Source organism: Agelaius tricolor, unplaced genomic scaffold (assembly GCF_023055355.1).
Source record: "Agelaius tricolor isolate 1412-34295 unplaced genomic scaffold, bAgeTri1.0.p SCAF_12, whole genome shotgun sequence".
NCBI classification, from domain to species: domain Eukaryota; kingdom Metazoa; phylum Chordata; class Aves; order Passeriformes; family Icteridae; genus Agelaius; species Agelaius tricolor.
The window spans coordinates 4,357,124-4,381,274 of NW_027269272.1; the positions used below are offsets into that span (position 1 = coordinate 4,357,124).

A 24,151-nucleotide genomic window follows, 5' to 3' on the forward strand; every position below is an offset into this window, starting at 1 on the left:
AAGAGTTTGCTATGCAAAGACTTATGCCTATACTTAAATCCAGACTTCTCAAAACTCCTGCAGCAGTCTTAACTCTTAGAGATGCAAAATATCCCAAAAGAAATAAAGATTTTAAGTAATTTAAATAATAGATTGTGAATCCACAAGTATTTCAATATAGAGGTGAAACTGAAACATGCATCCACAACATGGTTTGTTTCACATTGGATTCCACTGAATTCAGCGTTTTTGTCATTCCCTGAGGACTTCAGTTTTGCACTTGCAGCAGGGACTTACTCAGGTCTGATCTGAGGCAAAAAGAGAGGGAACAACAACCCTGGTACATCCCCAGACACTGAAATGTTTGCCAGACCATGGATGCTTTGATGCAATAATCAGGATCAGGAAATCCTAGAAAGGCCAAATTCACACTAAGTTGGAACTAAACCTGATGGTGGAGTCCCAGCCCCATTGCAGTGTTCCATGTTTTCAGGACTGGCAATCCCAGGCTCCTACATGTGTGAAGAAGCAAGGAAGGAGTTTTTTTTCTAAAAGTCACAAGCACCTCTCAAACTACCACAGCCAGAAGTGGGCAGCAGACTTGGAGCAGGAGTCAAAGAGAAAGAGCAAAGTCATTAAATATTTATAGTGGAGTTGGCATAAATATGGTTTATCAAAAATGTAATTGCACTGAAGTAGAAGGATTTTGTGGATTTTTTGAGGTTTCTGCCATTCCTGCAGTGCAGAGGGGGGTTTTGAGAGGACTGGATTGAGAGTCTGACCTTTCTCTGAAAACTCTTTTGACACAGCTCAGTTTCATGAAAAGTTTTCAAATAGTTTTTCATTTCACATTGGGGGAAAAAAGCTAACACCACCTTCAAAGCTGCTGAACAACACCATTTCTGTCCTCTGCTCTTGAGGGCAAGAAATAGGAGAAGATCTAAGAGATACAGCAAATAAATAGGGGTTTTCAGTGGGCTAGATGATAAAAAGCACAAGCACCAGCATGTTGAGCTGACTGTGGTTTTGAATTTAGAGTTTAGAAAGCAAAGCTCTTTGCATTGCTGGATAGTTGATATGGGCAGGTGACACGGGCTCTGGGCTAGGCCTCACCTCCGGCCCGTGCCAAGCATGGCTGCCCCCTCTCCACCCCTCAGCCGGTCCGGGTGGCAGCAGAGTGTGGCATTTCCTCTGAGGGCTGCCTGAGCACACCATCTAAATAAAATGTAAAAACACAGCAGAGCAGGGCTGCCCAACTCCCAGAGGCAACAAAGCTGCACCGTGCAGCTGCTGATGGGAACCTCAAGTCGAGGAAGCTAGAAGGAGATGAGAGAGGCCACTTGGATAAGTTCTCAAGAGGGTTTAACCTCTGAGAGGGTCCAGGGACAAGTGGAAAATGACAAGGCTCCAACAGGGTAACAGCTGTGGAAACCCAGAACGTCCCTCTGGCAGTCCAGGAGGGCCAAGACCCCTGCCAGGGGGGCTCAGAAGCCCTGGCACAGAGCCCAAAACATCTGTGGGTTTGATTGTGACCCATGGAGCAAATTACCAGCTTTGTATGAAGACCTGAAAGCCACAGAAGTTTAGGTAGTGTAATAATAAAATTATCACTAGGTGAAAAAGTAGATTTTGGGGTTTTTGGTATGGGGGTTCAGGGGCAAGATGGAGGGAACTGGGTGTGTCCAGCCTTTCTCCTTCTTCTTCTTCTTGGCCTCCATCTTCTGCTGTGATGTTGGCACTTCTGGATTGGTTTAGAGTAGAAGCTCACTGTCTAACATAGCTGATGGGTATTGGAAAGTAATTGTAAACATTGTACACATTGTAGTTTTTAGTATAAAGACATAACCCCACCCCAGGGGCAGGCAGAGTGCCTGGAACTGTCCTGCTGGATGGACCTCAGCAGGGCAGGAGAAAAATTTTTATAGATAAGAAACAATAAACAACCTTGAGACCGAGAAATGAAGAGCCCTGACTGCTTCAAGCACTGGGCTGGGAAAAGAGACTTTGGAACTTTTCTTGAGGTCGCTCTGACAAGCCAGAGATCCCAACAAACAGCAACTTAAGAACAGGGGAGGGTACTTGGGGAGAATAACCAGGAGTAGAACAGCAGGGGAGGAAGGTAGGGCAGGGATCAGATTCCAGGTAATCAGTAGGAGATAACATGGGAGGGGATCAGGCTGGACACACCAATGGAACTTCGAGGGAATGGTGATAGACAAGGAAGGTGCTAGAGAAAGGGGTGGGGTTACATTTGATGAACAAGGGAAGAGGGCAGTACTTCCAGGATGGGCAGGGAAGGGTCTGGAAATCAGGGAGGTTGACATGGGAGCTGACATAAGATTAGGCAGAAAATAGTAGTAAACAACTTCAGGGCAAAAACCATTGGGGAAACTAAACATGGAATAAACCACTATAAACTGACAATAAGGAACACTTCAGGTTACAACAGAAAAACAATCTACCACAGATAAGATATCCCAGTGTAAAATCTTAGAAGGGACAGAGCCCCTGTTTTTACAATGGAGTTGTTAATGGCTGTTCTGTACCTTTAGGCTCAACACAGCTGCAGTTTGTATATCCATTATAGTTATTTTCATGCCAGTGAGAGTATAAAAACCTTAATCTAAGTTTCCATATAGGAAAAGTTACTTTATTCTGCTGCTGACCATACCATTCCATGAAAGAGCCATGTTTGCAATCAGTCTGGGATTTCCTGGTGCACAATCCACCTGCCATTATAAATACTGTGCAATGGGGCTGTGCTTCTGGAATTGTTTTGGTGCCTGGAGTCCCATCTGAATCATGGAATATATCAGGATCTCTTCAAGCTGGCAGTCCTGCATTGAAAAACAAGGATCTTACTAAATTCTGAGCAGGAATTAGCTGCTGTCTCAGAAAAAGCTGGGATTTTGCTCTGCTTAACCATTTGTGCTGCTGTTAGGAGAATGAGAAGCTGGGAATAATGAGCAACATGCAGCTTACACAGCTCAGGTTCTCACACCTCCCATGTGTCAGACATTGAGCCTGAGCAGGTGAAGGCAGCTCTGCCCAAAGCTGTGCTGGGGGTCTTGAATTGCTGTGTCACAAAAGCCATGTTCTCCTGAGCTACCCTGGAGTGACACGACCCTGCAAGCCTGTTCTGCACAAAAGCACAGACATTTGCTGGCTGCCTGCACTCTGGTCAGTGGCTGGAGCTGTCTCCTGGAGTACTGGGCTGCTGGGAGCAGCCTTGCACTTAAGACCATCACAGAATAAAAAAGCACTGATGCTTCTCCTCATAAAGGTGAAGTAGGAAACGTTAAACTCAATAGTACAAAAGAGGGGGAGACTGTGAGGCTCAGAGGAATAGGATGAAGTGAATGTATTTTGTTAGAAGAAGCAGTTCTAAGTGTCCAAACAAATTAGAGTACAACTGATCTTCCAGAGAGATGTGAATTTACTTTTTCTTTTGATGAATTTTGTTATTTCCATTCTGATAAAAAGCCAGATGCTATAATTTTGACTGTGTTGCTTTTCATTGGAGATGATGCTTTGTAGAAGTATTTCTGTCCAAAGTAACTTACCGTGTCTAGAGATCCAATCCAAATTATGACTTTACATCAGGAGCTGAGTATTTCAGATTGTTTAAAGACAGGCAAGTGGAAGTAAAGACAGATGAAAAAAAGCCATGATCAGGAGGAACCATATGGTACTCTTGTAACAATTAAACTTCAGTGCTCTACTTTGCTGCCTGTCTGCAGGATGCACAGACCAATCCCTTGTGTCCAGGCTCCATGCCAAGATTAAATTAATGTTCCCAAATTTTTTCATTTAATCTGCTTCTGTGAGATGAGGCCACAGCAGAGTAAACAGCTGAGTGAAAAACTGAGGATGTGGGAGCACTTTATCCCTTTCCTAGCCTCTCACTCAATGCCTTGCCTTTCATGTGTGTTTTCATTAACTCTTAGAGATGCAAATGGTAGAAGGGTCCTAAAGCACCTGATGCATCTCTGAAATTTTACTCTGTGTGTTATCAAGAGTTTAGGAGCGACTGAAAAGATCCATACTTTCCCTTTGAACTCATTTCATAGGCTGCCAATGCCATGCAAGCTCCACAATTATTCAAAGGTATAATATTGGAATTATTTGATGGTTGTTATTTTTGAAGGACAGCCGTAGCTGCTAGTTCTTGGCTCTCCTCTGGTTTGCATGGTTGAGTGTACTGTTTCAATTATGTGCTAGCCAGTCCAAAGTTCCTGATACAGCTCTCAAGGTAGAGCTAACTCATGCCTTTGATTCAAAAGAAACAGAAAAACTGATTGATCATTCACTGTGTGCTTTAAATTAGCTAACTATGCCCCAAAAGAATGCCTTTAAAATTATTCAGGGAAATAATCATTTAATAAATTCAACATTTTCCAAGCTGCTTTATCTCAAAAATTGTCTGCCTTGATATAAGGCCTTAGGGAAAGTAGTTTAATTAAAAAGTAAGGTTTTCTGTCAGTCTGCTGAGTCCTCTGCAGACTAAACAGCTGCTGATTTTCTACTCTGAGTGTGCCATGGTGATGTTCATTTTCTCGTTTATCTCTGTGTATCTCACAAGGGAGCCAAATCTAGCAGGTCATGTTGGAGCACCTATCCTGCTGAAGAAATATTTGTGTTAGGTTTGCCTGTTGGACTGTAGGAATTCTGTAAGCAATATTTATTCACTAACCCAAGATTCCTAATTCTAGGTCTCTATTTCATTTGAAAGTCTTACATCATTGCTACTTTCACATCCTTTATTAGCATTTGTTCTTTAACTGCTCAATAATACTTAGTGGCAGGAAATTATTGTAAGCATTGTAATAACCTTTATAATTTTAGGTGCAGATACCTCTAAGTTGCTCTTTTAAAATTAGGTTAACCTTGTTTTAAAAATTATACACACACCAAATTGGGTCAGGCCCTCATAAGGCAAGTTATCTCCTATTTTTTCTGTGTGTAGACCTCACTAATCTAGAGGAGAAGCAGCTTTGTGACCCATCTTTCAGGCACGAACGTGGAATTAGGGCAGTGGCAGCATCTGGGCCTCTGGGTTTCCTGGAAGAGGAGTGGCTGAAGCAAAGTGCTTTTTGATCTGCTGCAGCCACAACTGCAGACATTACAGCCTTGAGTGAGCATTACCCAAAGAATGCAGGTAATGTGTGTGAGTACAAGGACCCAGAGGTGTTTGTGATTGTTATTGACACCTGCACAAAAAGAAAGCAGAAAATGACCCAGCTGGGAACTGTGTCATTCACAGCTTCACTTGGCTCCTGGAGGATAAAGGTCCTTTTATGAATGTGCTTTTTTTGCACAGGCTTAACTACACGGTTGCAGGATTAATTTTTCAAATTGTTCATTATAATGTGGTATTGTAAAAAATGCCAAGGCAAGTATTTCTCAGTGATGCTCATGTAACTGTCAGAGACACCATGCAGTGCCCTGCAGCACTGTAACTAAATGGGACAGCAGTTCCTGTGTGCTGAGTGTGTGGCTGCACTCCTGAATCCATGGGATACTTCCAAACATGAGACTCGAGGCTGACAAAGCCTTCCATTGGTGCAGTGGGCATGGAGCTCCACACATTGATTAGAAAACTATTCTTTTTTGCTACTCTTCTGAAAATCACACTTTCTTCCTTTTTTGAAACTCTTGAATCTGGCAGATTTTAGAAAGAATAAAAGATTAAGAAATGTTTCGAATTGTTTGCAATGGAGTGTTAATTTGGTAAGGGTTTGATTGATGGGAGGAAGGAAAGAAAATATTTTATATTTCTATGCTTATAGAGTAGAGGGTGTTTGCAAAAGGCAAACAGTCAGTAATTAATTAATTAATTAACTACATCTTTATGTGCACAAACATTTATCTCCTTGTTACTTACTTTTCTAATCCGCCTCAAGGTTTATTGCAGTTTTCAAACAAACATCTATCAGTTCTCCATCATTTGAGGTGGAGTGCAGACCTGAGTGGGACGTGCTGTGCATCTCAGCAGCTGGGGATTCCAACAGAGCAATGTGGTCAGATATCTCACTAAAATCACAGTTTGTCCAGAAAAATCACACTTTGTAAGCAACTTGTATGTAAACAAAATTGTAGATCAGGGAAATTTATTGTGGAGCCAGGAGGAAACCCAGATATCACTGCTGCCTTTATGCTGCCCACAGAACTGTCTTTATCCTGAGCAGCTGGTCCCTGCTTCAGGAGAAGGATGAGGTCTGGCTCATTTGGTGTGAGCTTATGTCACCAATGAATTACTTGAAGTGCAAGTGCAGCTTTCCCCTCTTCCAGTTTCAAATCCATGGCACAGGGAGTGTAGCAGTGGATTTATGCTCTTTCTTTGCAGAGCGTGTTGCCCATAAAATTAGATATGACGAAATAACAATTTTTGGTATTAAGGCATGAATACCTCCCTCTATTCATGATTTCAGTATTGCTTCCTGGAATTTAGTATTGCAGTGTAAGTTTAATAGCATTGACTTAAATGAGCTGGAAAAGCATATACAGTAGTTACTACCTTAATTTTTTTCCTATCTTTACTGATATTTTACATCTCTTTTTGATTATTATTTTGCCTCATTTTCCCAAACAACTGCCCTTTCTTCCTTCAAAACATAACCTTCTGCATTCAGTAATTATTTAAACAGTAGCAACAGCCTGTGATAGAAAAACTTGTCAAAGCTGTGAACCTTCCCAGTGGCATGGAGACACTCAAAAGGTCACCAGCTCTGCACTGCAGGAGGTGTTTGCAGGATTCCAGGCAGAGAAACTTGTATACAACTGTTATTGTGGAAGGCTGGATTATAAAAATAAAACAAAAAAGCAAAACAGAGAAACAGCAACCCCTAAAAAAAGTTATTGGAAAATCTGACAGTGACAGCAGGTCGTGGGTCAGTGCTGTATTTCTGAGAAAACAGCAAACTGAGCAGTGTCCCAGCAGGTACTTATTTGCAGGTGGCCATCAAAGTGCCAGGAGAAATCTTTGCTGATAAATTTTCCAAGAACAGCATGTCTGTGTTTATATTTCCATCTCCATGTAAAGCCTTAAAGGTTCAAATTGGATTCATACTGAGAGTACTTCAGTTTTGTTGACAAACTTGTAGTAAGAACAAGAGGAGAGTCATGCCTCAAGCAAACCCACACATGATATAAAATTCCTGGAAGCCTGCTGGTGGCATGTAGTGTATGGAGATTCCTCTTTAGTGTTGGCAGTCAGATACCTCAGTTAGGACCTGATGGATCTGTGGAGCTGAATTAGGACACCCCTTCTTGAGGGACACACCTAAGGAAACAGCAGTGTTATTGTCATTGTGTGCAAAGCTTGGGAGGTCTCTGTAACACTTTGATCATGGCATTTCTGCCTGTTCTTTGCATCAAAACTTGATATGTATCAGTCCTGAGCAGGGGTTTTCTCTCCTTCAAGGTGGGAGTGGATTTGCCATGGGATCCTGGGACTTTTGATTCTTAGGCACTTTGGGATCTTCCAGGGTCTCTGTGCTTACCTCAGGAAGTATAAAACTGCAACCTTAATTTTAAATAAAGGGTTATCTGTGTTGATTTGCATGTTGGCGAAAAACCCACATGAAAGTGTAATAAAAGTCCAGAGAGTAATAAAATTAGAACAGGATATGAATGTAAATGAGTAATTTTGTCAGCAGCAAACTAATGAAGCCTGGTTTCCTAGAGATTTGAGCTTCATGTTTGATTTACTGCTACCTAAAAGGTACAAGATAGAATTGAAGCTTTTCTTCTTGCTGAGCTTTTAGACCATTTTTGTGTGCTCTCTCTGCCGTTCAGTGAGATGTGACCTCTTTGTCACCCCTATGCTTTTTCTGTAGCATCTCTGTATTGTGGAGCTGCATAATTTCATAGCACTTGAGGGAAACAATTCATCTCTTTAAAACATAGTTCGAGTGAACAGATGGTTTCAGGAGCAAGTCCATGTGTGTAGTCACACATCCAGACATGTCCTGGACACAGCAGTGTGATCTCCATTCCCTAAGGAAGCACGAGTTTGCCTGAGCATGCAGAGGAAAAATTATTGAGTCCAACCTGTAGAATTATTGAGTCCAGCAATAACCCAGCAGTTCCAAGCCACCACTAACCCATAACCCTGAGTGCCACATTTACATGGCTTTTGAATCCCTCCAGGGATGGTGATGCCACTGCTGCCCTGAGCACCCTGTGCCAGTGCCTGACCCACACTTCTGATGGAAACATTTCTTTCCTAACATCCAATCTAAACCTCCCCTGGTGCAACGTTGTTGGGATCTCTAGCTTGTCAGAGTGACCCCGAGATTGTTCAGTCTCTTTTCCCAGCCTGGCACTCAAAGAAGGAGTCAGGGCTCTTCATTTCTCGGTCTCAAGGTTGTTCATTGTTTCTTATCTATAAAATTCTTTCTCCTGCCCTGCCGAGGTCCGTCCAGCAGGACAGTTCCAGGCACTCTGCCTGCCCCTGGGGTGGGGTTATGTCTTTATACTGAAAACTACAATGTGTACAATGTCTACAATTACTTTCCATTACCTTTCCATTACATTGCCAACATCACAGCAGAAGATGGAGGCCAAGAAGAAGAAGGAGAAAGGCTGGACACACCCAGTTCCCTCCATCTTGCCTCCTGAACCCCCATACCAAAAACCCCAAAATCTACTTTTCCACCCTGTGATAACTTCACTATTATTCTACCTAAACTGTTGTGGCTTGCTGATCTTCATACAAGGTTGGTAATTTGCTCCACGGGTCACAATCAAACCCACAGGTGTTTTGGGCTCTGTGCCAGGGCTTCTGAGCCCCCTGGCAGGGGTCCTGGACTGCCAGAGGGATGTTCTGGGTTCCCACACATTTTGAGCCATTTACTGACCCTGTCAGTTGTTATCTTGGAGAGGAGACTGACTCCCATCCCACGAGAGCCTCCTTTCAGAGAGCACTGAGGTCTCCCCTGAGCCTCCATTTCTGCAGGCTGAGCCCCCTCCTGCTCCCCCAGCTCCCCCTCACCAGCCTTGTGCTCCAGCCCTTCCCCAGCTCAGTTCCCTCTCTGGACTCACTGCAGCCCCTCAGGGTCTTTCTTGCAGTGAGGGACCCAGAACTGGGCCTGGGGTTTGGTGTGTGGCTGCCCCATTGCTGAGTACAGGGGTCAGTCACTGGTGCTGGTGGCCACACTGGTCCAGGCCAGGTGCCATTGGCTTTTTGGGCCACCTGGGCACACCTGGCTCGTGTCCAGCCACTGTTGACCAGCACCCACAGGTGCTGTCAGGCATTGTCAGGCACTGTGCCCCAGCCTGGAGCACTGCAGGCTCATGGTGGCCCAGCTTGGCCTTGCTGAACCTCAGCCAGCACAGTGAAACAGCATTTGCTGATTCCTGATTCACACCTAACTTGTGCCTTTCTTAACTATTGATGCCAGTGATGGAATGTCAGAGATCCCAGCTTTCCATCTGAAGTCTTCAGTATTCTTGGTGTAGTGAAGGCTGAGGAAGTAGAAGGGGAGCTGTGAAAAGTCAAATAATCCTCAGTGTTTCTTAATAACTTCTGAAATTGATTTCAAGTGAATGAGGCTGTGTAGTTATTAAAGGAGTAACATTGGGGATTATTATTTTACTGGAAGAAGCATGAATCTGGTGTTTCATATAAAAGACAGTCATTTGTAATACAATTTTATTGATCAAGGCTTATAATCACTAAATCTTGCATGCAAATGTGACTGAATGTGAAACATTGTCTTTATCAATTTCCAAACAGTGGATAAATTTGTTGGTTATGTTACAGTAATTATGAACCATCAGTAGCTTTTTTTCAGGCTATTATAATTTTTACAGAGGAAATAATATCCTTATTACCCCTGGAGTAGTAACATAGGGATCTACCACAGCTTTAAAACTTAAAAGAATGTAAACTTCAAAATAATAGGTGCTTATGGCTAATGATAGTCTGAAAAATTTGAAGAAAAAACATGTCCAGAGTTTAGTTAAAGCATGTATTAAAGTGAAACTCTCAGCAGAGTTCAGACCTGTAACCAGAAGGTTTTATAGGAAGCAACTGGAAGCCCTCAGAGTGTGCCTCCTGGCCTGGGAGAAGAGAAATTTTCCCTCTGCCTTGGCAATTGCTGTAGGATTTCATGAATGTGCTTCCACCTTTACACGGTGTCACCAGCTTATCCTTTTGTTTTTGGTTATTCAGTGCTACCACCATTTCTATGATCACAAAATCCTATATCCACCTGCTCACAAACCCATTCAAATGAAATGAAGAACAAAGCACAGAATTTTGCTGGGTTGTCTCTTGGGAGAAAAACGATGTCCCAGTTTGCACTCTTGTTATTTCAGCCTTGCAGAGGGGTGCAAAGGTCCTGCAGCTTCAGTGGTGAGTCTGAGTAGGAGAGAAATCCTGCCTCCCTTTTTTCACAATTTTCACAATTCTTTTGTGATTTACAAACTCACACTTACCTAAAAGACCCCAGTAAGTAAGATAAGCTTGGCACAGTTCCCATTGGCATCATGTATGTCTGGTGCAAGGATTGACTGACATGGACTCCACTTATGCCAGCAAAGCAAAGCCCTTTATTACACAGTTTACCAGAATTTACAGGTCACTACATTCATACAAAATTTTCCATTTTGACCCCTTTGTCCTGGTCTGTGACTGCGTTCACAGGGGTCTTAGGATGAGGGAAGAGATGAGGATCTGACTCCATGTTTCAGAAGGCTGATTTATTATTTTATGATATATATTATATTAAAACCATACTAAAAGAATAGAAGAAAGGATTTCATCAGAAGGCTGGCTAAGAATAGAATAGGAAAGAAGGAATGATAACAAAGGCAGCTGTCTCAGCCTCTCTGTCTGAGCCAGCTGACTGTGATTGGCCATTAATAAGAAACAACCCCATGAGCCCAATCCCAGATGCACCTGTTGCATTCCACAGCAGCAGATAACCATTGGTTACATTTTGTTCCTGAGGCCTCTCAGCTTCTCAGGAGAAAAAATCCTAAGGAAAGGATTTTTCATAAAAGATGTCTGTGACACTGGTCCCCTTTAGAAACACAATCTTCTGATTATTCTTCTTGTGCTAGTAATGTCCTTTGTTATCTCTTTTGCCATCAAGTCCTTTTTGCATCTCCCCTCACCAGAGTGGTCAGTGTCAGAGTGACCATACATGATGTCTTCACTTCTGCTCCTGCCCCGAGTTTATCTCTCCCTTGGCTTTCACTGTACCAGGGCCAAAAGGTCTGTGATGCTGCCCAGCTCAGCTTCTGTAGCTGTCTGATCTCTGACAGTCTGGGGTTAGCTCAGCTGGCTTAAAATAAAGCCCTGCAGCTCTATTTAAGAATGAGAAATAGTATCTGTTTCATTTTAAATGCACTGTTTGTAATGCTTAATAAGAGTATTTCTATACATCTGTCAATGTCTTTGTGTCTGGCAGTGGACCTTACTTAACATTCTGCTTTGTTACAGCTCTTACAACTCTGTTATGATTTCCATTTGCCATACAGCCATTAAGACATCTTTTTAAAAAGTCATGATCCTGTACATTTAAATTGTTTGACAGTGTTAGTTCATTTCTTTGGAAACAGCAGTAAAGCCCTTCCTTTGAAAAAAAATCTTACCCAATTTTTAACAACATTTCCAGTTGTTTTCAAATAAGCAGGTTTCTGTAGCCACATTCTGGAAGTGCATGTTGGATTTCTTGCAGTGTGTTTACAAATATCTCATCATTTCCAGGCAGCTGCCATTGTTTTATTTTCGGCAAATGGGAATATGGTGGCAAAATTAGAGTCATATTTAAAGCTGGAGTATCTTGAATAGGAGCAGGATATGGAGACTTCTAAAATATTTGATGAGAACTAATTGGAACATGTGCTGCTTCTATGATTGCTTTGCATTAGGCACTGTCTTTGGGGAGGGAAAAATTATTAATATTTAAATTAGGGCTGAGAGACCTTTTTTTCCCCCAACTATTTCTGCTTTTTAAGAACTGTAGCTTGGATGTCTGCAAATGCTGTGTTGTTTGCAATCAAACAGTGGATCAATAAAATAATAAAGACAAACCACTGAAGTTAGGATTTTTGGTGATGGATTGTGCATCTGAACAAGACTTTATTAGGGAGCTATGAAGGCCAGTCTTTATAGAACACAACAAACAGTATTTGCCATTAGATTTCCCATGTTTGCACTGGTTTATTTTGTTTTCAATGAAAACAAAGCTGAAATCCACAATATCATTTTAGATGAATGTTTTGTTTTGAAGTTACAAGGAAATGCAGATAATCTTTTTCAAAGGTTGTGTGTGACAGCAGTGGGATACAAACTCAGTGATCAGTGTCTGTGATAAAAGCTGAACAGGCTGCTTCCCTTCAGCCTTCTCTTCATCTTGTGCTTTGGCCCCTGTGCACAGTTCATTATCACTGTGCAGCCTGCTTTTATGGATGTGCAAGGTGTTAGTCCTGTTGAAAATCTGCTTCTCAGGCTAAAGTCCATTGCTTCTTCTGTAGCCCGAATATTTGAGCTCACTGAGAGTGAAGAGCAGAGAGCCTGGACACGAACACAGCTTTGTCCAGGGAAACTCCACAGCCCTTTCTCACCCCTGGAGGGAGAGGGGACAGCGGGAAAATGTGCAAGCACTGCTTAGTGTATGTTTTCAGCACCTCATAATTACCAAAACAACTGTGTGCTGGTCCTTTAAAGGCATTCACAGGATTGATTGCAATTGTGTAGTGTGGGATTCGTCTGCCTAAATGTCAGTGGATGTAGCTGAGCAAAGCCTCAGCTCCTGTGGTCATAAAGGGAAGCCAGTGCAATGATAGTTGAGGAAATATTCTAAAATTCTGTGTTTATACCTCCATACCTAATCCCCACCCTCCCTGCACACATGCCCTTGCCATTTTCAATTTTGCACACATAATGGGAATTATGAACTTCAGCACTTTGTAAAAGTCACCGTCTGTTCTGTTTTGCAAAAATAAACAATATATTGTAATAGAGCAACAGGAATCTAGCCTGAATTAGAGGTCATAGATTCAGAGTTAATTTAGAATTTGGCACTTGGCTCGGATATGATTGGCAAGGAGATTTTCAAAAGGCTGCAACTGTAAATTGGAAATAAATGGAAAAGGATTATGTGAGTGGGAGATGGCTTGGAATCTATAATGTATGTCCCGAGACTGACTTGCTCATAAAAGAGCATGTGTTTAATGTGTCATAAAAATATTTAAGTCATATTGATCTTTATATAAATATTTCATTTTTAAAGTTGGATTCTGGAGTGTCTTGCATAGGAGCAGGATATAGAGACTGAACTACAAATAAAATAAAATTAGCTCCGTGTGCATATCCTTGCTATCATTATGAAGGATAAAAAAAGGAACACCAGAAATTGGGTCTTTTTTCCCTTTCAAGCCTCATATTCTCAAAATATCCTTTATGCTGTCTTTTGTGACCAAATCAATTTTATTGGTCCTTGCTGGATCATCTGTTCTGTTCTCTAGTACTCGTCTGGGAGATGCTATGGATCTATTGTATCAGGAAAGAGTTTGGAGGCAGAGTGAGCTGCTGCCAAGAAGGCTCTCATGTATGAGAGTGAGAATGTGGGTGGGTAACTGAGATGTCCAAAAGGGACACTTTTTGGTGTGCCTTCAACTGCTTCTGATCCAAAGCTGATGTATGTCTGTAAATAAAGCAGGATGTATTTTGAATGTGCCCATGTTCTGCACCATTCGTTTTTCCACTGTTGGGAAACTAAACTGCAAGAATCTGCACAGCTACCACCTTGGCAGCTCAAGTGGCTCAAGGAGTGACAGCAGTTAAAAAAGGACCACCTCTGAAGTATTATCTATTTTTCTTTTTGTTATTTCCTTTAAATAAATACAGTCTCCTAATTTAGCTCTAATATAATTGAGCTCTTCATTGCTGTTGGTACCATATGGAATGGCCTCTGGGGCTTTCAGAAACCATTTAGTACTGACAGAGGAAGAGGGAGGAGTGTGCCTAGAGCTGCACTCAGCACATCCCACTGCACAACACCTGCTTAATGGCCTTTTTGGATACACAATGACCTGGTGCCTCAGTCTGTATTTCCTCCTCTGGAAAAGCAGGTGAAATACAAATGAACTTTGCACGTGTCTCTCCAGTGTATAGGACTTTGACCCACCCCCCTGCCCCCAGTTATGATTGTTTTGTGCTGTTCCTCACAGGTGAAATTTGTGCTTTTAAAATCCATGGGCAAGAGATGCCCTTCGAGGCCATTGTGCTGAACAAGACATCTGGAGAAGGTCGGCTTCGAGCAAAGAGTCCCATTGACTGTGAGCTGCAGAAGGAATACACATTCATCATCCAGGCCTATGACTGTGGGTCAGGGCCAGGTGGAACCAACTGGAAGAAATCTCACAAGTGAGTGAAAATGAGAAAAAAAATACTATTTTGCTTTGGCATACATTTACTCCACAGTCTATGTTGTTTCAGGTAGAAAGCAAGTAAAGATAAATCATAGTTGAAATATTCCACCCATTTTTTCATTACTTTGTCCTAGTAGAAAATACATTTCTTTTTGTTTGCTTCAGTTAAAGCTTTGGACAAGATCCCCATTCAAGTGGATAAATGCATCTCAGATTTGGTTTATATTTTCCATTCGTGCTTTCATGTTGAATACATCCAGGTCATAGAAACTGGCTTTCAATTGATATTTGCAATTTCTAAATAGGTTTTCTCTCGGTTCATCTCATTTCAAATGGTAAGAAAAAGAGGAGTCATCCCCTTTTTTTAGTGTATCTATGCCATGAGCTGAGCAGTGTCACATTTGAATGGTGTCTGACCTCAGCTTTTGTCCAACAAGTCTCAGAGAAAGTAAAGTCCTCTGAAGTGGAGTGTATTGAAGGTCAGTAGGTGGCACTTTTTACTGTGGAGATGATTCCCTGAATAAGCTTAGTTGGCACAGTGGCTTTTTTCCCCTTTGAATTCCTGAAACGAAGCTCCAGATCATTTGTCATTGAAGATGAATTTAACTCACGTAGATGTATAAGTGCTGTACAAATAGTTCATTTTGCTGAGAGCCATTATAATAAATGATTTATAGTAATCATTCTTCCTTTTGCTCATCCAGGACATACGACAATTAAAAGTTTAATTAGGTCTGTAATGCAAGCTGAAGTTTTCAGGATATTTCAAAAGAATACAGAGTTAGGAGGAAACCTGCAATAGCAGATAACCATCAAATCACAGAAACAGGTTTTGCTTCACAATATCAAATTTTATTATGTTTCCCCCTCTCACATCAGTAACAATCTGGTAGAAATCCAGTTGTGGAAAATTTTGGTCTAATCTTGACTAAATGAAGTCTGGCCCACAGTCACCAGATTTTGTCTCGTAGCACACGCTCAGCCACGCTGCCTGGGGTCCCAGCCTTTATTGCAGCTCTGCTGTTGCTCCAGAACATCCCTTTTGTGTCCCTCTGTCACCCTGCTCTCAAACCAGAGAGCAAAGCCTTCCAAAGCAAGGCCTCTGGGGTTTACTCACTAAATACATGTGCAGTGTTGTAACTACTTGAAGGATTAGATAATTGTCATCAGCAGAAGGTGAGAGCCTTACTGAATATGGAAGAATGCTTGTAAACTGCTCATTTTTAGGTAGTGGGTACAGAAGACTACTGTGTCTTATTTTACTGTGTAATGATATCATTGGCTTTCTGCTAGGGTTCATTTTTGGGGGCAGATTTTAATAGCGAACACCATAAAACTCTCTCCCTACATGGCAATGGACATTTACCTAGTGCCACTTAAGATACTAAATTGGGCAAATGAAACATAAAAATTCTAATATCTCATTTTAATTGGGGTTTACATAGTTTTCTAGATATGCTTTGTTAGTCTTTTCAAGTGTTTTGAAAATAAACCATTAGTGAGGCGTCACAATAAATTACCTTTTCTCTTGGATATTTTCTGCGCCTGTTTTAGGGCAGTAGTCCATATCCAGGTAAAGGATGTCAATGAGTTCTCCCCAGCATTCAAGGAGAGCATGTACAAGGCCTCAGTGACAGAGGGGAAGATCTATGACAGCATCCTGCAGGTGGAAGCCACGGATGAGGACTGCTCCCCCCAGTACAGCCAGATCTGCAACTACGAGATTGTCACCACGGATGTTCCCTTTGCCATCGACAGGAACGGTGAGTGTGGCCACAGCAGGGCTGTCTGCAGGGCTGGCAGTGCTTGGGGGCACGAGCTGATCACCTGGCTGGAGAGGGAACTCCAGAGAGAAATCCTGTTCTCATCTCTGAGAGCAGAGAATCCTCACACTGAGCCATTCCATCCCTTTTGTGTACTGCTGGGAGAGAAAGCCATGCATTAACCTCCTGAAATTAAACCACCAGATTTAGGTGAGCAGCATGATTCTTGGTCACCTGGTCCATTCTCCTGATTGTCTCAGATGCTGTTTCCCATCCAAGTGATGGCATTCCCCAAGGCAGCATGTATTCCCCAATGCAGGGGTCATTTACTGGATTACAGCCAGTCCTATTCCCCTAAATCTCCTGAATCAGAACCCGAATATAGCAATATTCTGCATATGTTTATTGATTGTTAAAGCTTTTAGGATCATGGGTCCACAGACCTGCCCAGTTGTGGTGCTTCCTGAAGTGGATCCAATATTCTGCAGCATGGAAGAGAATGTACTTTGGAGAATTATAGAGGTGGCCTTTGAGTGCTAGCAAAACAGAAGTATTGTACTTGAATATCTGTATAGAGGCTTTGCCCTGCTAGGTCCTGGTTGTCCTTGATGGGCTGCAGCTGTGATGTCCTTAATTGGGCTGCAGCTGTGATGTCCTTAATTGGGCTGCAGCTGTGGCCAATGAAGATAACTGGGATAAAAGGGGGCGGGCTGGCCAGTCAGGGAGAGTCTTGGAGGAGCCCTGAAGTGAGAAAGAGCAGCATGCAGAAGAAAGAGTCTGTGCTGTGAAGATCTGCAGCCATGGGAACACACTGAGGAGGTATGGGACTTTAGAAATCTGATAACAACAGTATGGGACTCTAGAAATAAAAGAACAACAATACAACAGTATGGGACTCTAGAAATAGAACAACAGCAGAGAATAAGTACCATTTCTTAAGTTTTTGTTGGTTTGTTTTAGTTGTTTTTCAAAAGTAAATATTTTATATTTTAGTGAAAATAATAAACCATATTAAGTTTTCCGTATACAGCAGCTTTTGATCTTAGTGGCCTTGTAGGTCAGCTTCCTGGATCAGCAAAGAACATGGAACTGAGTTTGGGAATGATGATGGAGTTGCATGAAAAGTGTGTGGAAGGTCCTTCCTCCCATTCTCTGCTTGCTTGAGATTATACAGAATAGCTTCCCCTGAAGCAACACCCTGTGTGCATACCCAGCAGTACTCTGATTTATCTCTCCTACCAGAAATATTTAATCCACGTTTGTTGGACGAGAGTACAGTTTGGAAGTTAAATCTGATTTTTGGCCAAGTTGTAAATTGAAAGCATGCATGGAGCTGCTGTTTTCTCTGAGCAGTCATTTTCATGGTGGGGTGTTTTATAAAAACTCTTTACCCTGTTCAAAATTTATTCATCTATCTTTGTTCAGTTCTTGCACAATGCACAGATGAGCACCAGAAGATAATAACCTGTTACATCAGTAAATTTTACTGACATTGGGGAGAAATTCATCTTGTTATCACACACTGGGAAGCAAGTGTATGGTATGGGAAGTGCCATCATGAGGAATATGTTTGTGTTTGAGTAAATGAGGGCAGCTGGCACAGTAACCCTGAGGATTCTTGAGAATCCAGAGAACTGCACAAAGGATTTTTTACAGCAACTGGGCATTTGGAAGGACATATTTGGGAGCAATTCCCTAGAAGATTTTCCTCTCCATGGCTTTTTTTCTAACTGAGATTTCCCATGTTGTCATAAAAGAAAGTTCTCTGTCTCTGAATCCAGATTTTTCCAAGGCTCCATGGGGGAGTCACACGTTGGCTCAAAATTTCCTGTGGGGTTTGTGGCAGATATAAGGGACAGAGAATACCCTGAAATTGGTGTGATACAGGGTAGGCATTTCTACTACTCATGCCTTTTCAGCTCCTATCACACAGAGCAGCTGCTTCAGGAGTGCTCATGTCTTTTTACAGTCAGAGATATGATCAAAAGCATAGGAAATGTCAGGAGTCCTTGGTTACATCTTTGTCCTGATGTGCCTGGGACCTGCTTTTCAGCAAAGGCAATGAGAAAAATCATTGATTCAAATGTGACTTCAAAGCCTGCAGTGAATAATTGGTATAAGGTTGCAATACTTGCAGTTTCTTGGTCATGAGTTCAATTAATATTTTTGATCTATTTGTTCACTAAAAGAACAGTGCTGCCACAACCAACAGTAATTGCAGTCTAATTTGCAATTTTTTAAGATAATGGTAATTGCTTAAACCCATTGGGATTAGAGACAAAGTTAGAATAGATGACTATACTCTTATTTTGTGACAAAAATATGTTGCTTAGTTCCAACACATTTCACTGCTGAGAATGTCTCTCTATGGCAGCTGATAGAAACTTTCTGTGGTGCAAATTCTATGGAAACATGCCCATTTTTGTTCCCAGTCAGGTGGTTAAAATAGAAGTATGAGATGCCTGGGACTGTCTGGTAATACTGTGCTAATTAGGATTTTGTTAACAGGGTTTTTTTTTAGCCATTGTGAAGTACAAATCTAGGTTCTTAGGTCTCCTGCAGGTTATGATTTTTTTGTGCTTTTCAGTCACCTACATGTGGAGCTTCATTGCTCAGAAGGAGGATAAGTAAATACCTTAAAATCAAATCTAAATATTGCAAGGGGCCCCAAAAGATGGAGGTGGGGGTGAATTGTGAGGAAAACATGCCACTGTCTGCCCCAGATGGTGGACTTTTTTCATGACCAACATAGAAAACTAACCCTAAATGTAGGTCTGTAAAAACATGAAGCTAAATCATCAGCTCTTTTTCTTTTGACAGGTCAGTGTCTTGTTAGGTAAAACTTACTTCTTGTCCCTAGATCCATGCATGGAGCACTTTTGTTGGCTTGAAAAACTGAATTACACATTGGGGAAGGTTTGTAGAGAGGCAGAGGGAGCCCTGCAGGCTCAGGTGTTGGTGCACAGGCTGCCTCATCCCCACTCCATGGGAGGCAGGAGTGAGTGGAAGCAGCATCAGCCTGAGGGTATTTCCTGCAGGTCCTGGCAGCTTGGGCACTTTGGGAAGGTAATATAAAACTTCTCAGTTATCTTTGGGAACTCTGGCCCTTGGTATGTGATTTCCTTGTGGATAAATTACTCTGTGTTCTGAAACTATAGCACTAGTAAAATTCAGTCTTGTGTATGATGAGCCCAACTCAGAGGGCAATGAACTCTGAGTCATAAAGCACAGGCATGTAAAGGCAGAGGACAAATCTGTGCTTTGCTGAGCAAAGAACTGTGATTAAAGGTATAAGGTGTAATATGTTTTAAAGTAGTATTGCATGCAGATTAATCTCATTTTATCCTTAGCAGAGAATCCAAATCAAGTCAGTTACTGCAGCAATATTGTGTAGGCTTTTTTCAGGTGACAGAAAAATTAAACCACAATGCACAGATTTATCAGAATGGCAGCAAAACCCATTTTTATTCCTGTATCTTGTGCTTTATTTGTTAGGTATTATGGTCAGATGATCTGGGAACTCAGGTATAAATACAAATTCTGTCCCAGCTCTGACCTAGTCTCACCTCAAAAATGGGGATGGTTCTTATTTGCCACCTAGCTCTGGGGAGCACTTCCCAAATGTGTGTTCAGACTGTTCAGTGTGAAGATGAGACAGGGACCTGTCCAGTCCATACAGATTTTATCAGGTTACAAATCCTAGGCAGAACAGGACCTCACAAGATCCCCCTTTACAGCACCCAGGGCTGCAGCAGGAGCTGTGCACACTTCATATTGCCAGAAAAGTGAAGCCAAACTTTATAGCTGAGCATCTGCATTTGATATTTATAGATTTATTAAATGATGTATTATTTCCTTTGTCATTTAAAAATGAACCTTTTTGACAAGAAGATCAATTGATTTAGTAACTGTGGAATTTAGGAGGGAATTGCCATACTAAATCAGTCAAGTTTTTCCCCGTTCTTGTGTCTGCTCCAAAGTAAGGTGGAAGAGCCATAAAAGAGGGATGTTTATATCCACCTATACCCAAAACTGACCTTGAAGAAACAGAGGTGTAAATGTCCTCCTGTGTCCTCAGGAAGGTCTTTTTATATTCCTCTAGTCACTGATCTGCTTTTTGATGTTTGAAAACTGGTTATAGCTCTGGGTATTTCCAGGGAAAGGCAGAGATTTAGGAAAACTGAATAAAAAATGTATGGCCTAATTTTGAATTGTGTAGAAATGTATGTACTTCTCCATTAAAATTTTCTCTTTTTAATGTTATTAATTACTTTTTTGTCTGTGGGTGAGATGTAAACAGAAACTTTCATCTCTAAAACTTTACTTAGTCTGTGTTTATAGTGCTTTACTTCTGTGTCAGCTTTTTAATTGTATTGATTAAGTTATAAAAACCCAAAGAATCATAAAGCATCAGAGGTAAGAAAAAAAAATTAGGAAATCAATAAACTATTGGGTAACATCTGCAAGTCATCCAAATGACCTTCCAGAACAACACCTAAGAGTCAGAATCTTTGTAGTCCAAATCTGAAATGGCCATAATGAAATACAGATCTTGGAAGATAGACTTAATGAAATGTAAATATGTTGTAATGATTTATAAATCCTTTAGGACAGGTAATGTGCCACACAAATTTTTGAAATCTGCTAATGAAAATTTGGACAGTTTTGGTTTCTTGAGAATTATCTTTGCTAATCACAGACTAAAGTAATACTAAGAACCAAATAGGGAAATATAAAGATTCATGTGTGAAATAATATAATGGAGAAAGGACAGAAGAACTGAGCAGATATCAAGTCAGTAATTAAGTATATACATACAATGGCAGTTTTTCATTAAATCCTCTTAGGCAGCCACTAATTAGGCAACTCAAGGTAGTAAAATGGGTGATTAGATTGTTTTGTCAATCACTAACTCAAAACCCAATGAAGTCGTTTCTTGGGAGTTCTGCAGTTTATTGCAGCCCCGAGACACGGGAAAAGTCTCTGTTCTGCCCACACGTTCGAAGAATGAGCCAGAGTTCTTCAGTTCTCAGTCTCAGAGTTGTTTATTGTACCTTATCTATAAAAAATTTTTCTCCTGTCCAGCTGAGGTGCGCTCAGCAGGACAGACAGCGGCGCTCTGCCCGCCCCCGGGGCGGTGTTATCTCTTTATACTACAAACTACTGATAACATGTTTACAATTACTTTCCTATACCTATCACCTGTGTTAGACAGTGAGCTTCTACTTTAGACCAATCCAAAAGTGCCACCATCACAGCAGAAGATGGAGGGAGAGAAGAAGAAGAAGAAGGAAGGCTGGACATGCCCAAGTCCCTCCATCTTGTCCCCAAAACCCCTATTCTAAAAACCCCAAAATCTACCCCTTCACCCAGTGATAATTTTATTATTACACTATTTAAACTTCTGTGGCTTTCAGGTCTTCATACAAAGCTGGTGATTTGCTCCATGGGTCATAATCTAACCCCCAGGTGTTCTGGGCTCTGTGCCAGGGTCTCTGAGCCCCTGGCAGGGGTCCCAGCAGCTCTGGACACCCAGAGGGATGCACTGAGTTCTGACAGTAGCTGATGTGGTTGTTTCAGTTCTTGTGGGGTGCAAAGAGCTGTGCCCATGGCAGGCCTGAGAACAGCTGGCAATGTGAGGTACCCCAGAGAGAGAACCCCAGAGTCTGCAGGACACTGCCCTGGGTCCAAATCAGCCTTCAGCAGCTCATTCCATTTTTCCTTTCAAGACATTAAAATATGAGAAGGGTTTGTCCTCCTGTGTGCCCTGCCCACAAAGAGAGCAGGAGAGACTCAGACCCAGCCGTAAATGGGGGATTGGGCCTGACCTATAACTGCAGATGCAAGGGTCTATTTAAACTACAGGTTCTGAACCTGAAGGTGGTGTTAAATACAAACAACAGCCTTTCTTCAGCCCTGACCTGGAAAGTTTTGCATCCATTTCAATTAACCCCTAGAGTTGGCTTTAATGTAGTAGTAGTAAAAAGCCAAGTGGTGGACTCTGATAAGGAGAGGGAAGTAGAGAGACAGCAGCTAAAAGTCTTCACTTGTCAAATTAATGGAGTTTAGTGAAAGTCATCTTTTAAGAAGCTGCATTCTTCTGCTTTCTCTTGTCTCTCACTCACTTGAGTGAAAAGAAAAAAGAAAATGAAACCCAAATGCTCAAACCAAACCTAATGTTTTGTGCCTAACAAAAGAGACTTTGGCCAGGCACCTGTAGGGACTGGTTCACTGCATCTGACTAAATCCCAGGGTATGGGGGGCTGCCCATTTCAAATTTAGCACAAACAATTGGATTTTGCTGATCCTTGCTTGCAAGCAGATGTTACGTGTAGCGCTGCTGCAGAGTAAGTTTGTTCTTTGAATTCTAGAGCAAAAATCCTCATTCAGAGAGATGGTAAAACAAACAGCCCTGAGCAAAAGCATGAAATTAATTAAACAGGATGAAGCTTCAACTTGTGCAAAAAGTAAATTTCAGTGGAAATGGACAGGATTAAAACACTCAACTTGTTAATAGAAAACCCATATAGTTTTGCATGGTGCTCTCCCAGTCCTCCAGGAACTATTCAGAGAAAGATCTTTCCCTTTCTTTCTGAAAGTTCTGATGTCTTTGTTCCCAAAGCAGGTAATTTGTTACCTTTTTATATGTGTCAGGTTCAGCAGATAAACCCTGTTGTTGCTGGGTTTTATTTTGCATGTGATAACTCTGTGCTGCCCTATCAAATACTGCTAAACACTGTAATGCAGGAGGTGATTCTAGGGCTTTTCCTATTTTTAAAATGTCCCTCACCTACAGGGTAATAGCTTTTGAGAAAACGGGAAGATACTTGGGTTCAGTAGTGGATCTCAGGATTGTGGCTGTTAAAGCCAGGTATTTTTATGGCAAATGTGGAAAAGGAGGGTGCACCTACTCCTAGCTCCAGTGTCAAGATGTAACTGCTAATTACTTTTACTGTCTTACTTTAGAAAGTGTTGTTGAGCAGATGTTTTTTTGACAGAGCCATGCCCACATTATATCACTCCCATCTTATATTTTCCTACAAGTATCTTATTTCTCTGCTGGATTGAAAGAAAATCCTTCCCATTCCTCAGAATGTCCTGCCTCTGCATGTCCTGTGTGCTTCAGAGAGTGTCACAGACATATTTTATGGAAAATCCTTTCCTTAGGATTTTTCCTCCTGAGAAGCTGAGAGGCCTCAGGAACAAAATGTAACCAATGGTTATCTGCTGCTGTGGAATGCACCAGGTACATCTGGGATTGGGCTCATGGGGTTGTTTCTAATTAATGGCCAATCACAGTCAGCTGGCTTGGACAGAGAGTCTGAGCCAGCTGCCTTTGTTATCATTCCTTCTTTCCTATTCTATTCTTAGCCAGCCTTCTGATGAAATCCTTTCTTCTATTCTTTTAGTATAGTTTTAATGTAATATATATCATAAAATAATAAATCAGCCTTCTGAAACATGGAGTCAACCTTCTCATCTCTTCCCCCATCCTGAGACCCCTGTGAACACGGTCACAAGAGAGCTCAAAGTCACAAAGCACTTGATGAACCAGGACCCAAATGTTGCAGTCTGGGCATGCTCAGCCAAGAATGAATCTCTGAATGTTTTCTTGTGTTGAACCTCTAGGTAACATCAGGAACACCGAGAAACTGAGCTATGATAAACAGCACCAGTATGAGATAATGGTCACAGCCTTTGACTGTGGGCAGAAGCGTGCGACAGAAGATGTCTTGGTACGAGTTAATGTCAAACCTGTGTGCAAACCAGGCTGGCAAGGTAAGGTTGAATAGCTTTTCTATTTTAATTCTTTATTTAAATCTCTTTCCTTTGGTGTTTTCCCTCTACCTCTCAGTAAGGAAAGGAGGGTGCTTGTTGTACTGGTGTGGAAAACTGCTGCTATTTCTTCTGCCTCATTCCAAGCCTGCTAACAAAGTGGATGATAATCCCATGTCTGCTTACATTTGCCATACTTCTTCTCTAGGCAGAGCAAAGAGCAGACCAGACAAAAAGAAGGCAAA

General features: G+C 41.7%; 1 protein-coding gene across 6 annotated transcripts in view; it reads left to right on the top strand.

Annotated features, from left to right (window-relative positions):
- CLSTN2 (calsyntenin 2) overlaps positions 1-24,151 on the top strand; it is a 347,811-nt gene that overhangs the window by 232,640 nt on the left and 91,020 nt on the right. For all 6 annotated transcript variants that reach the window (XM_071437165.1, XM_071437166.1, XM_071437167.1 and 3 more), the window contains exons 3-5: positions 14,167-14,362; positions 15,922-16,130; positions 23,760-23,909. In XM_071437165.1, coding sequence (XP_071293266.1) covers positions 14,167-14,362; positions 15,922-16,130; positions 23,760-23,909 — 555 coding nt within the window. The remainder of the gene's footprint in view (positions 1-14,166; positions 14,363-15,921; positions 16,131-23,759; positions 23,910-24,151) is intronic.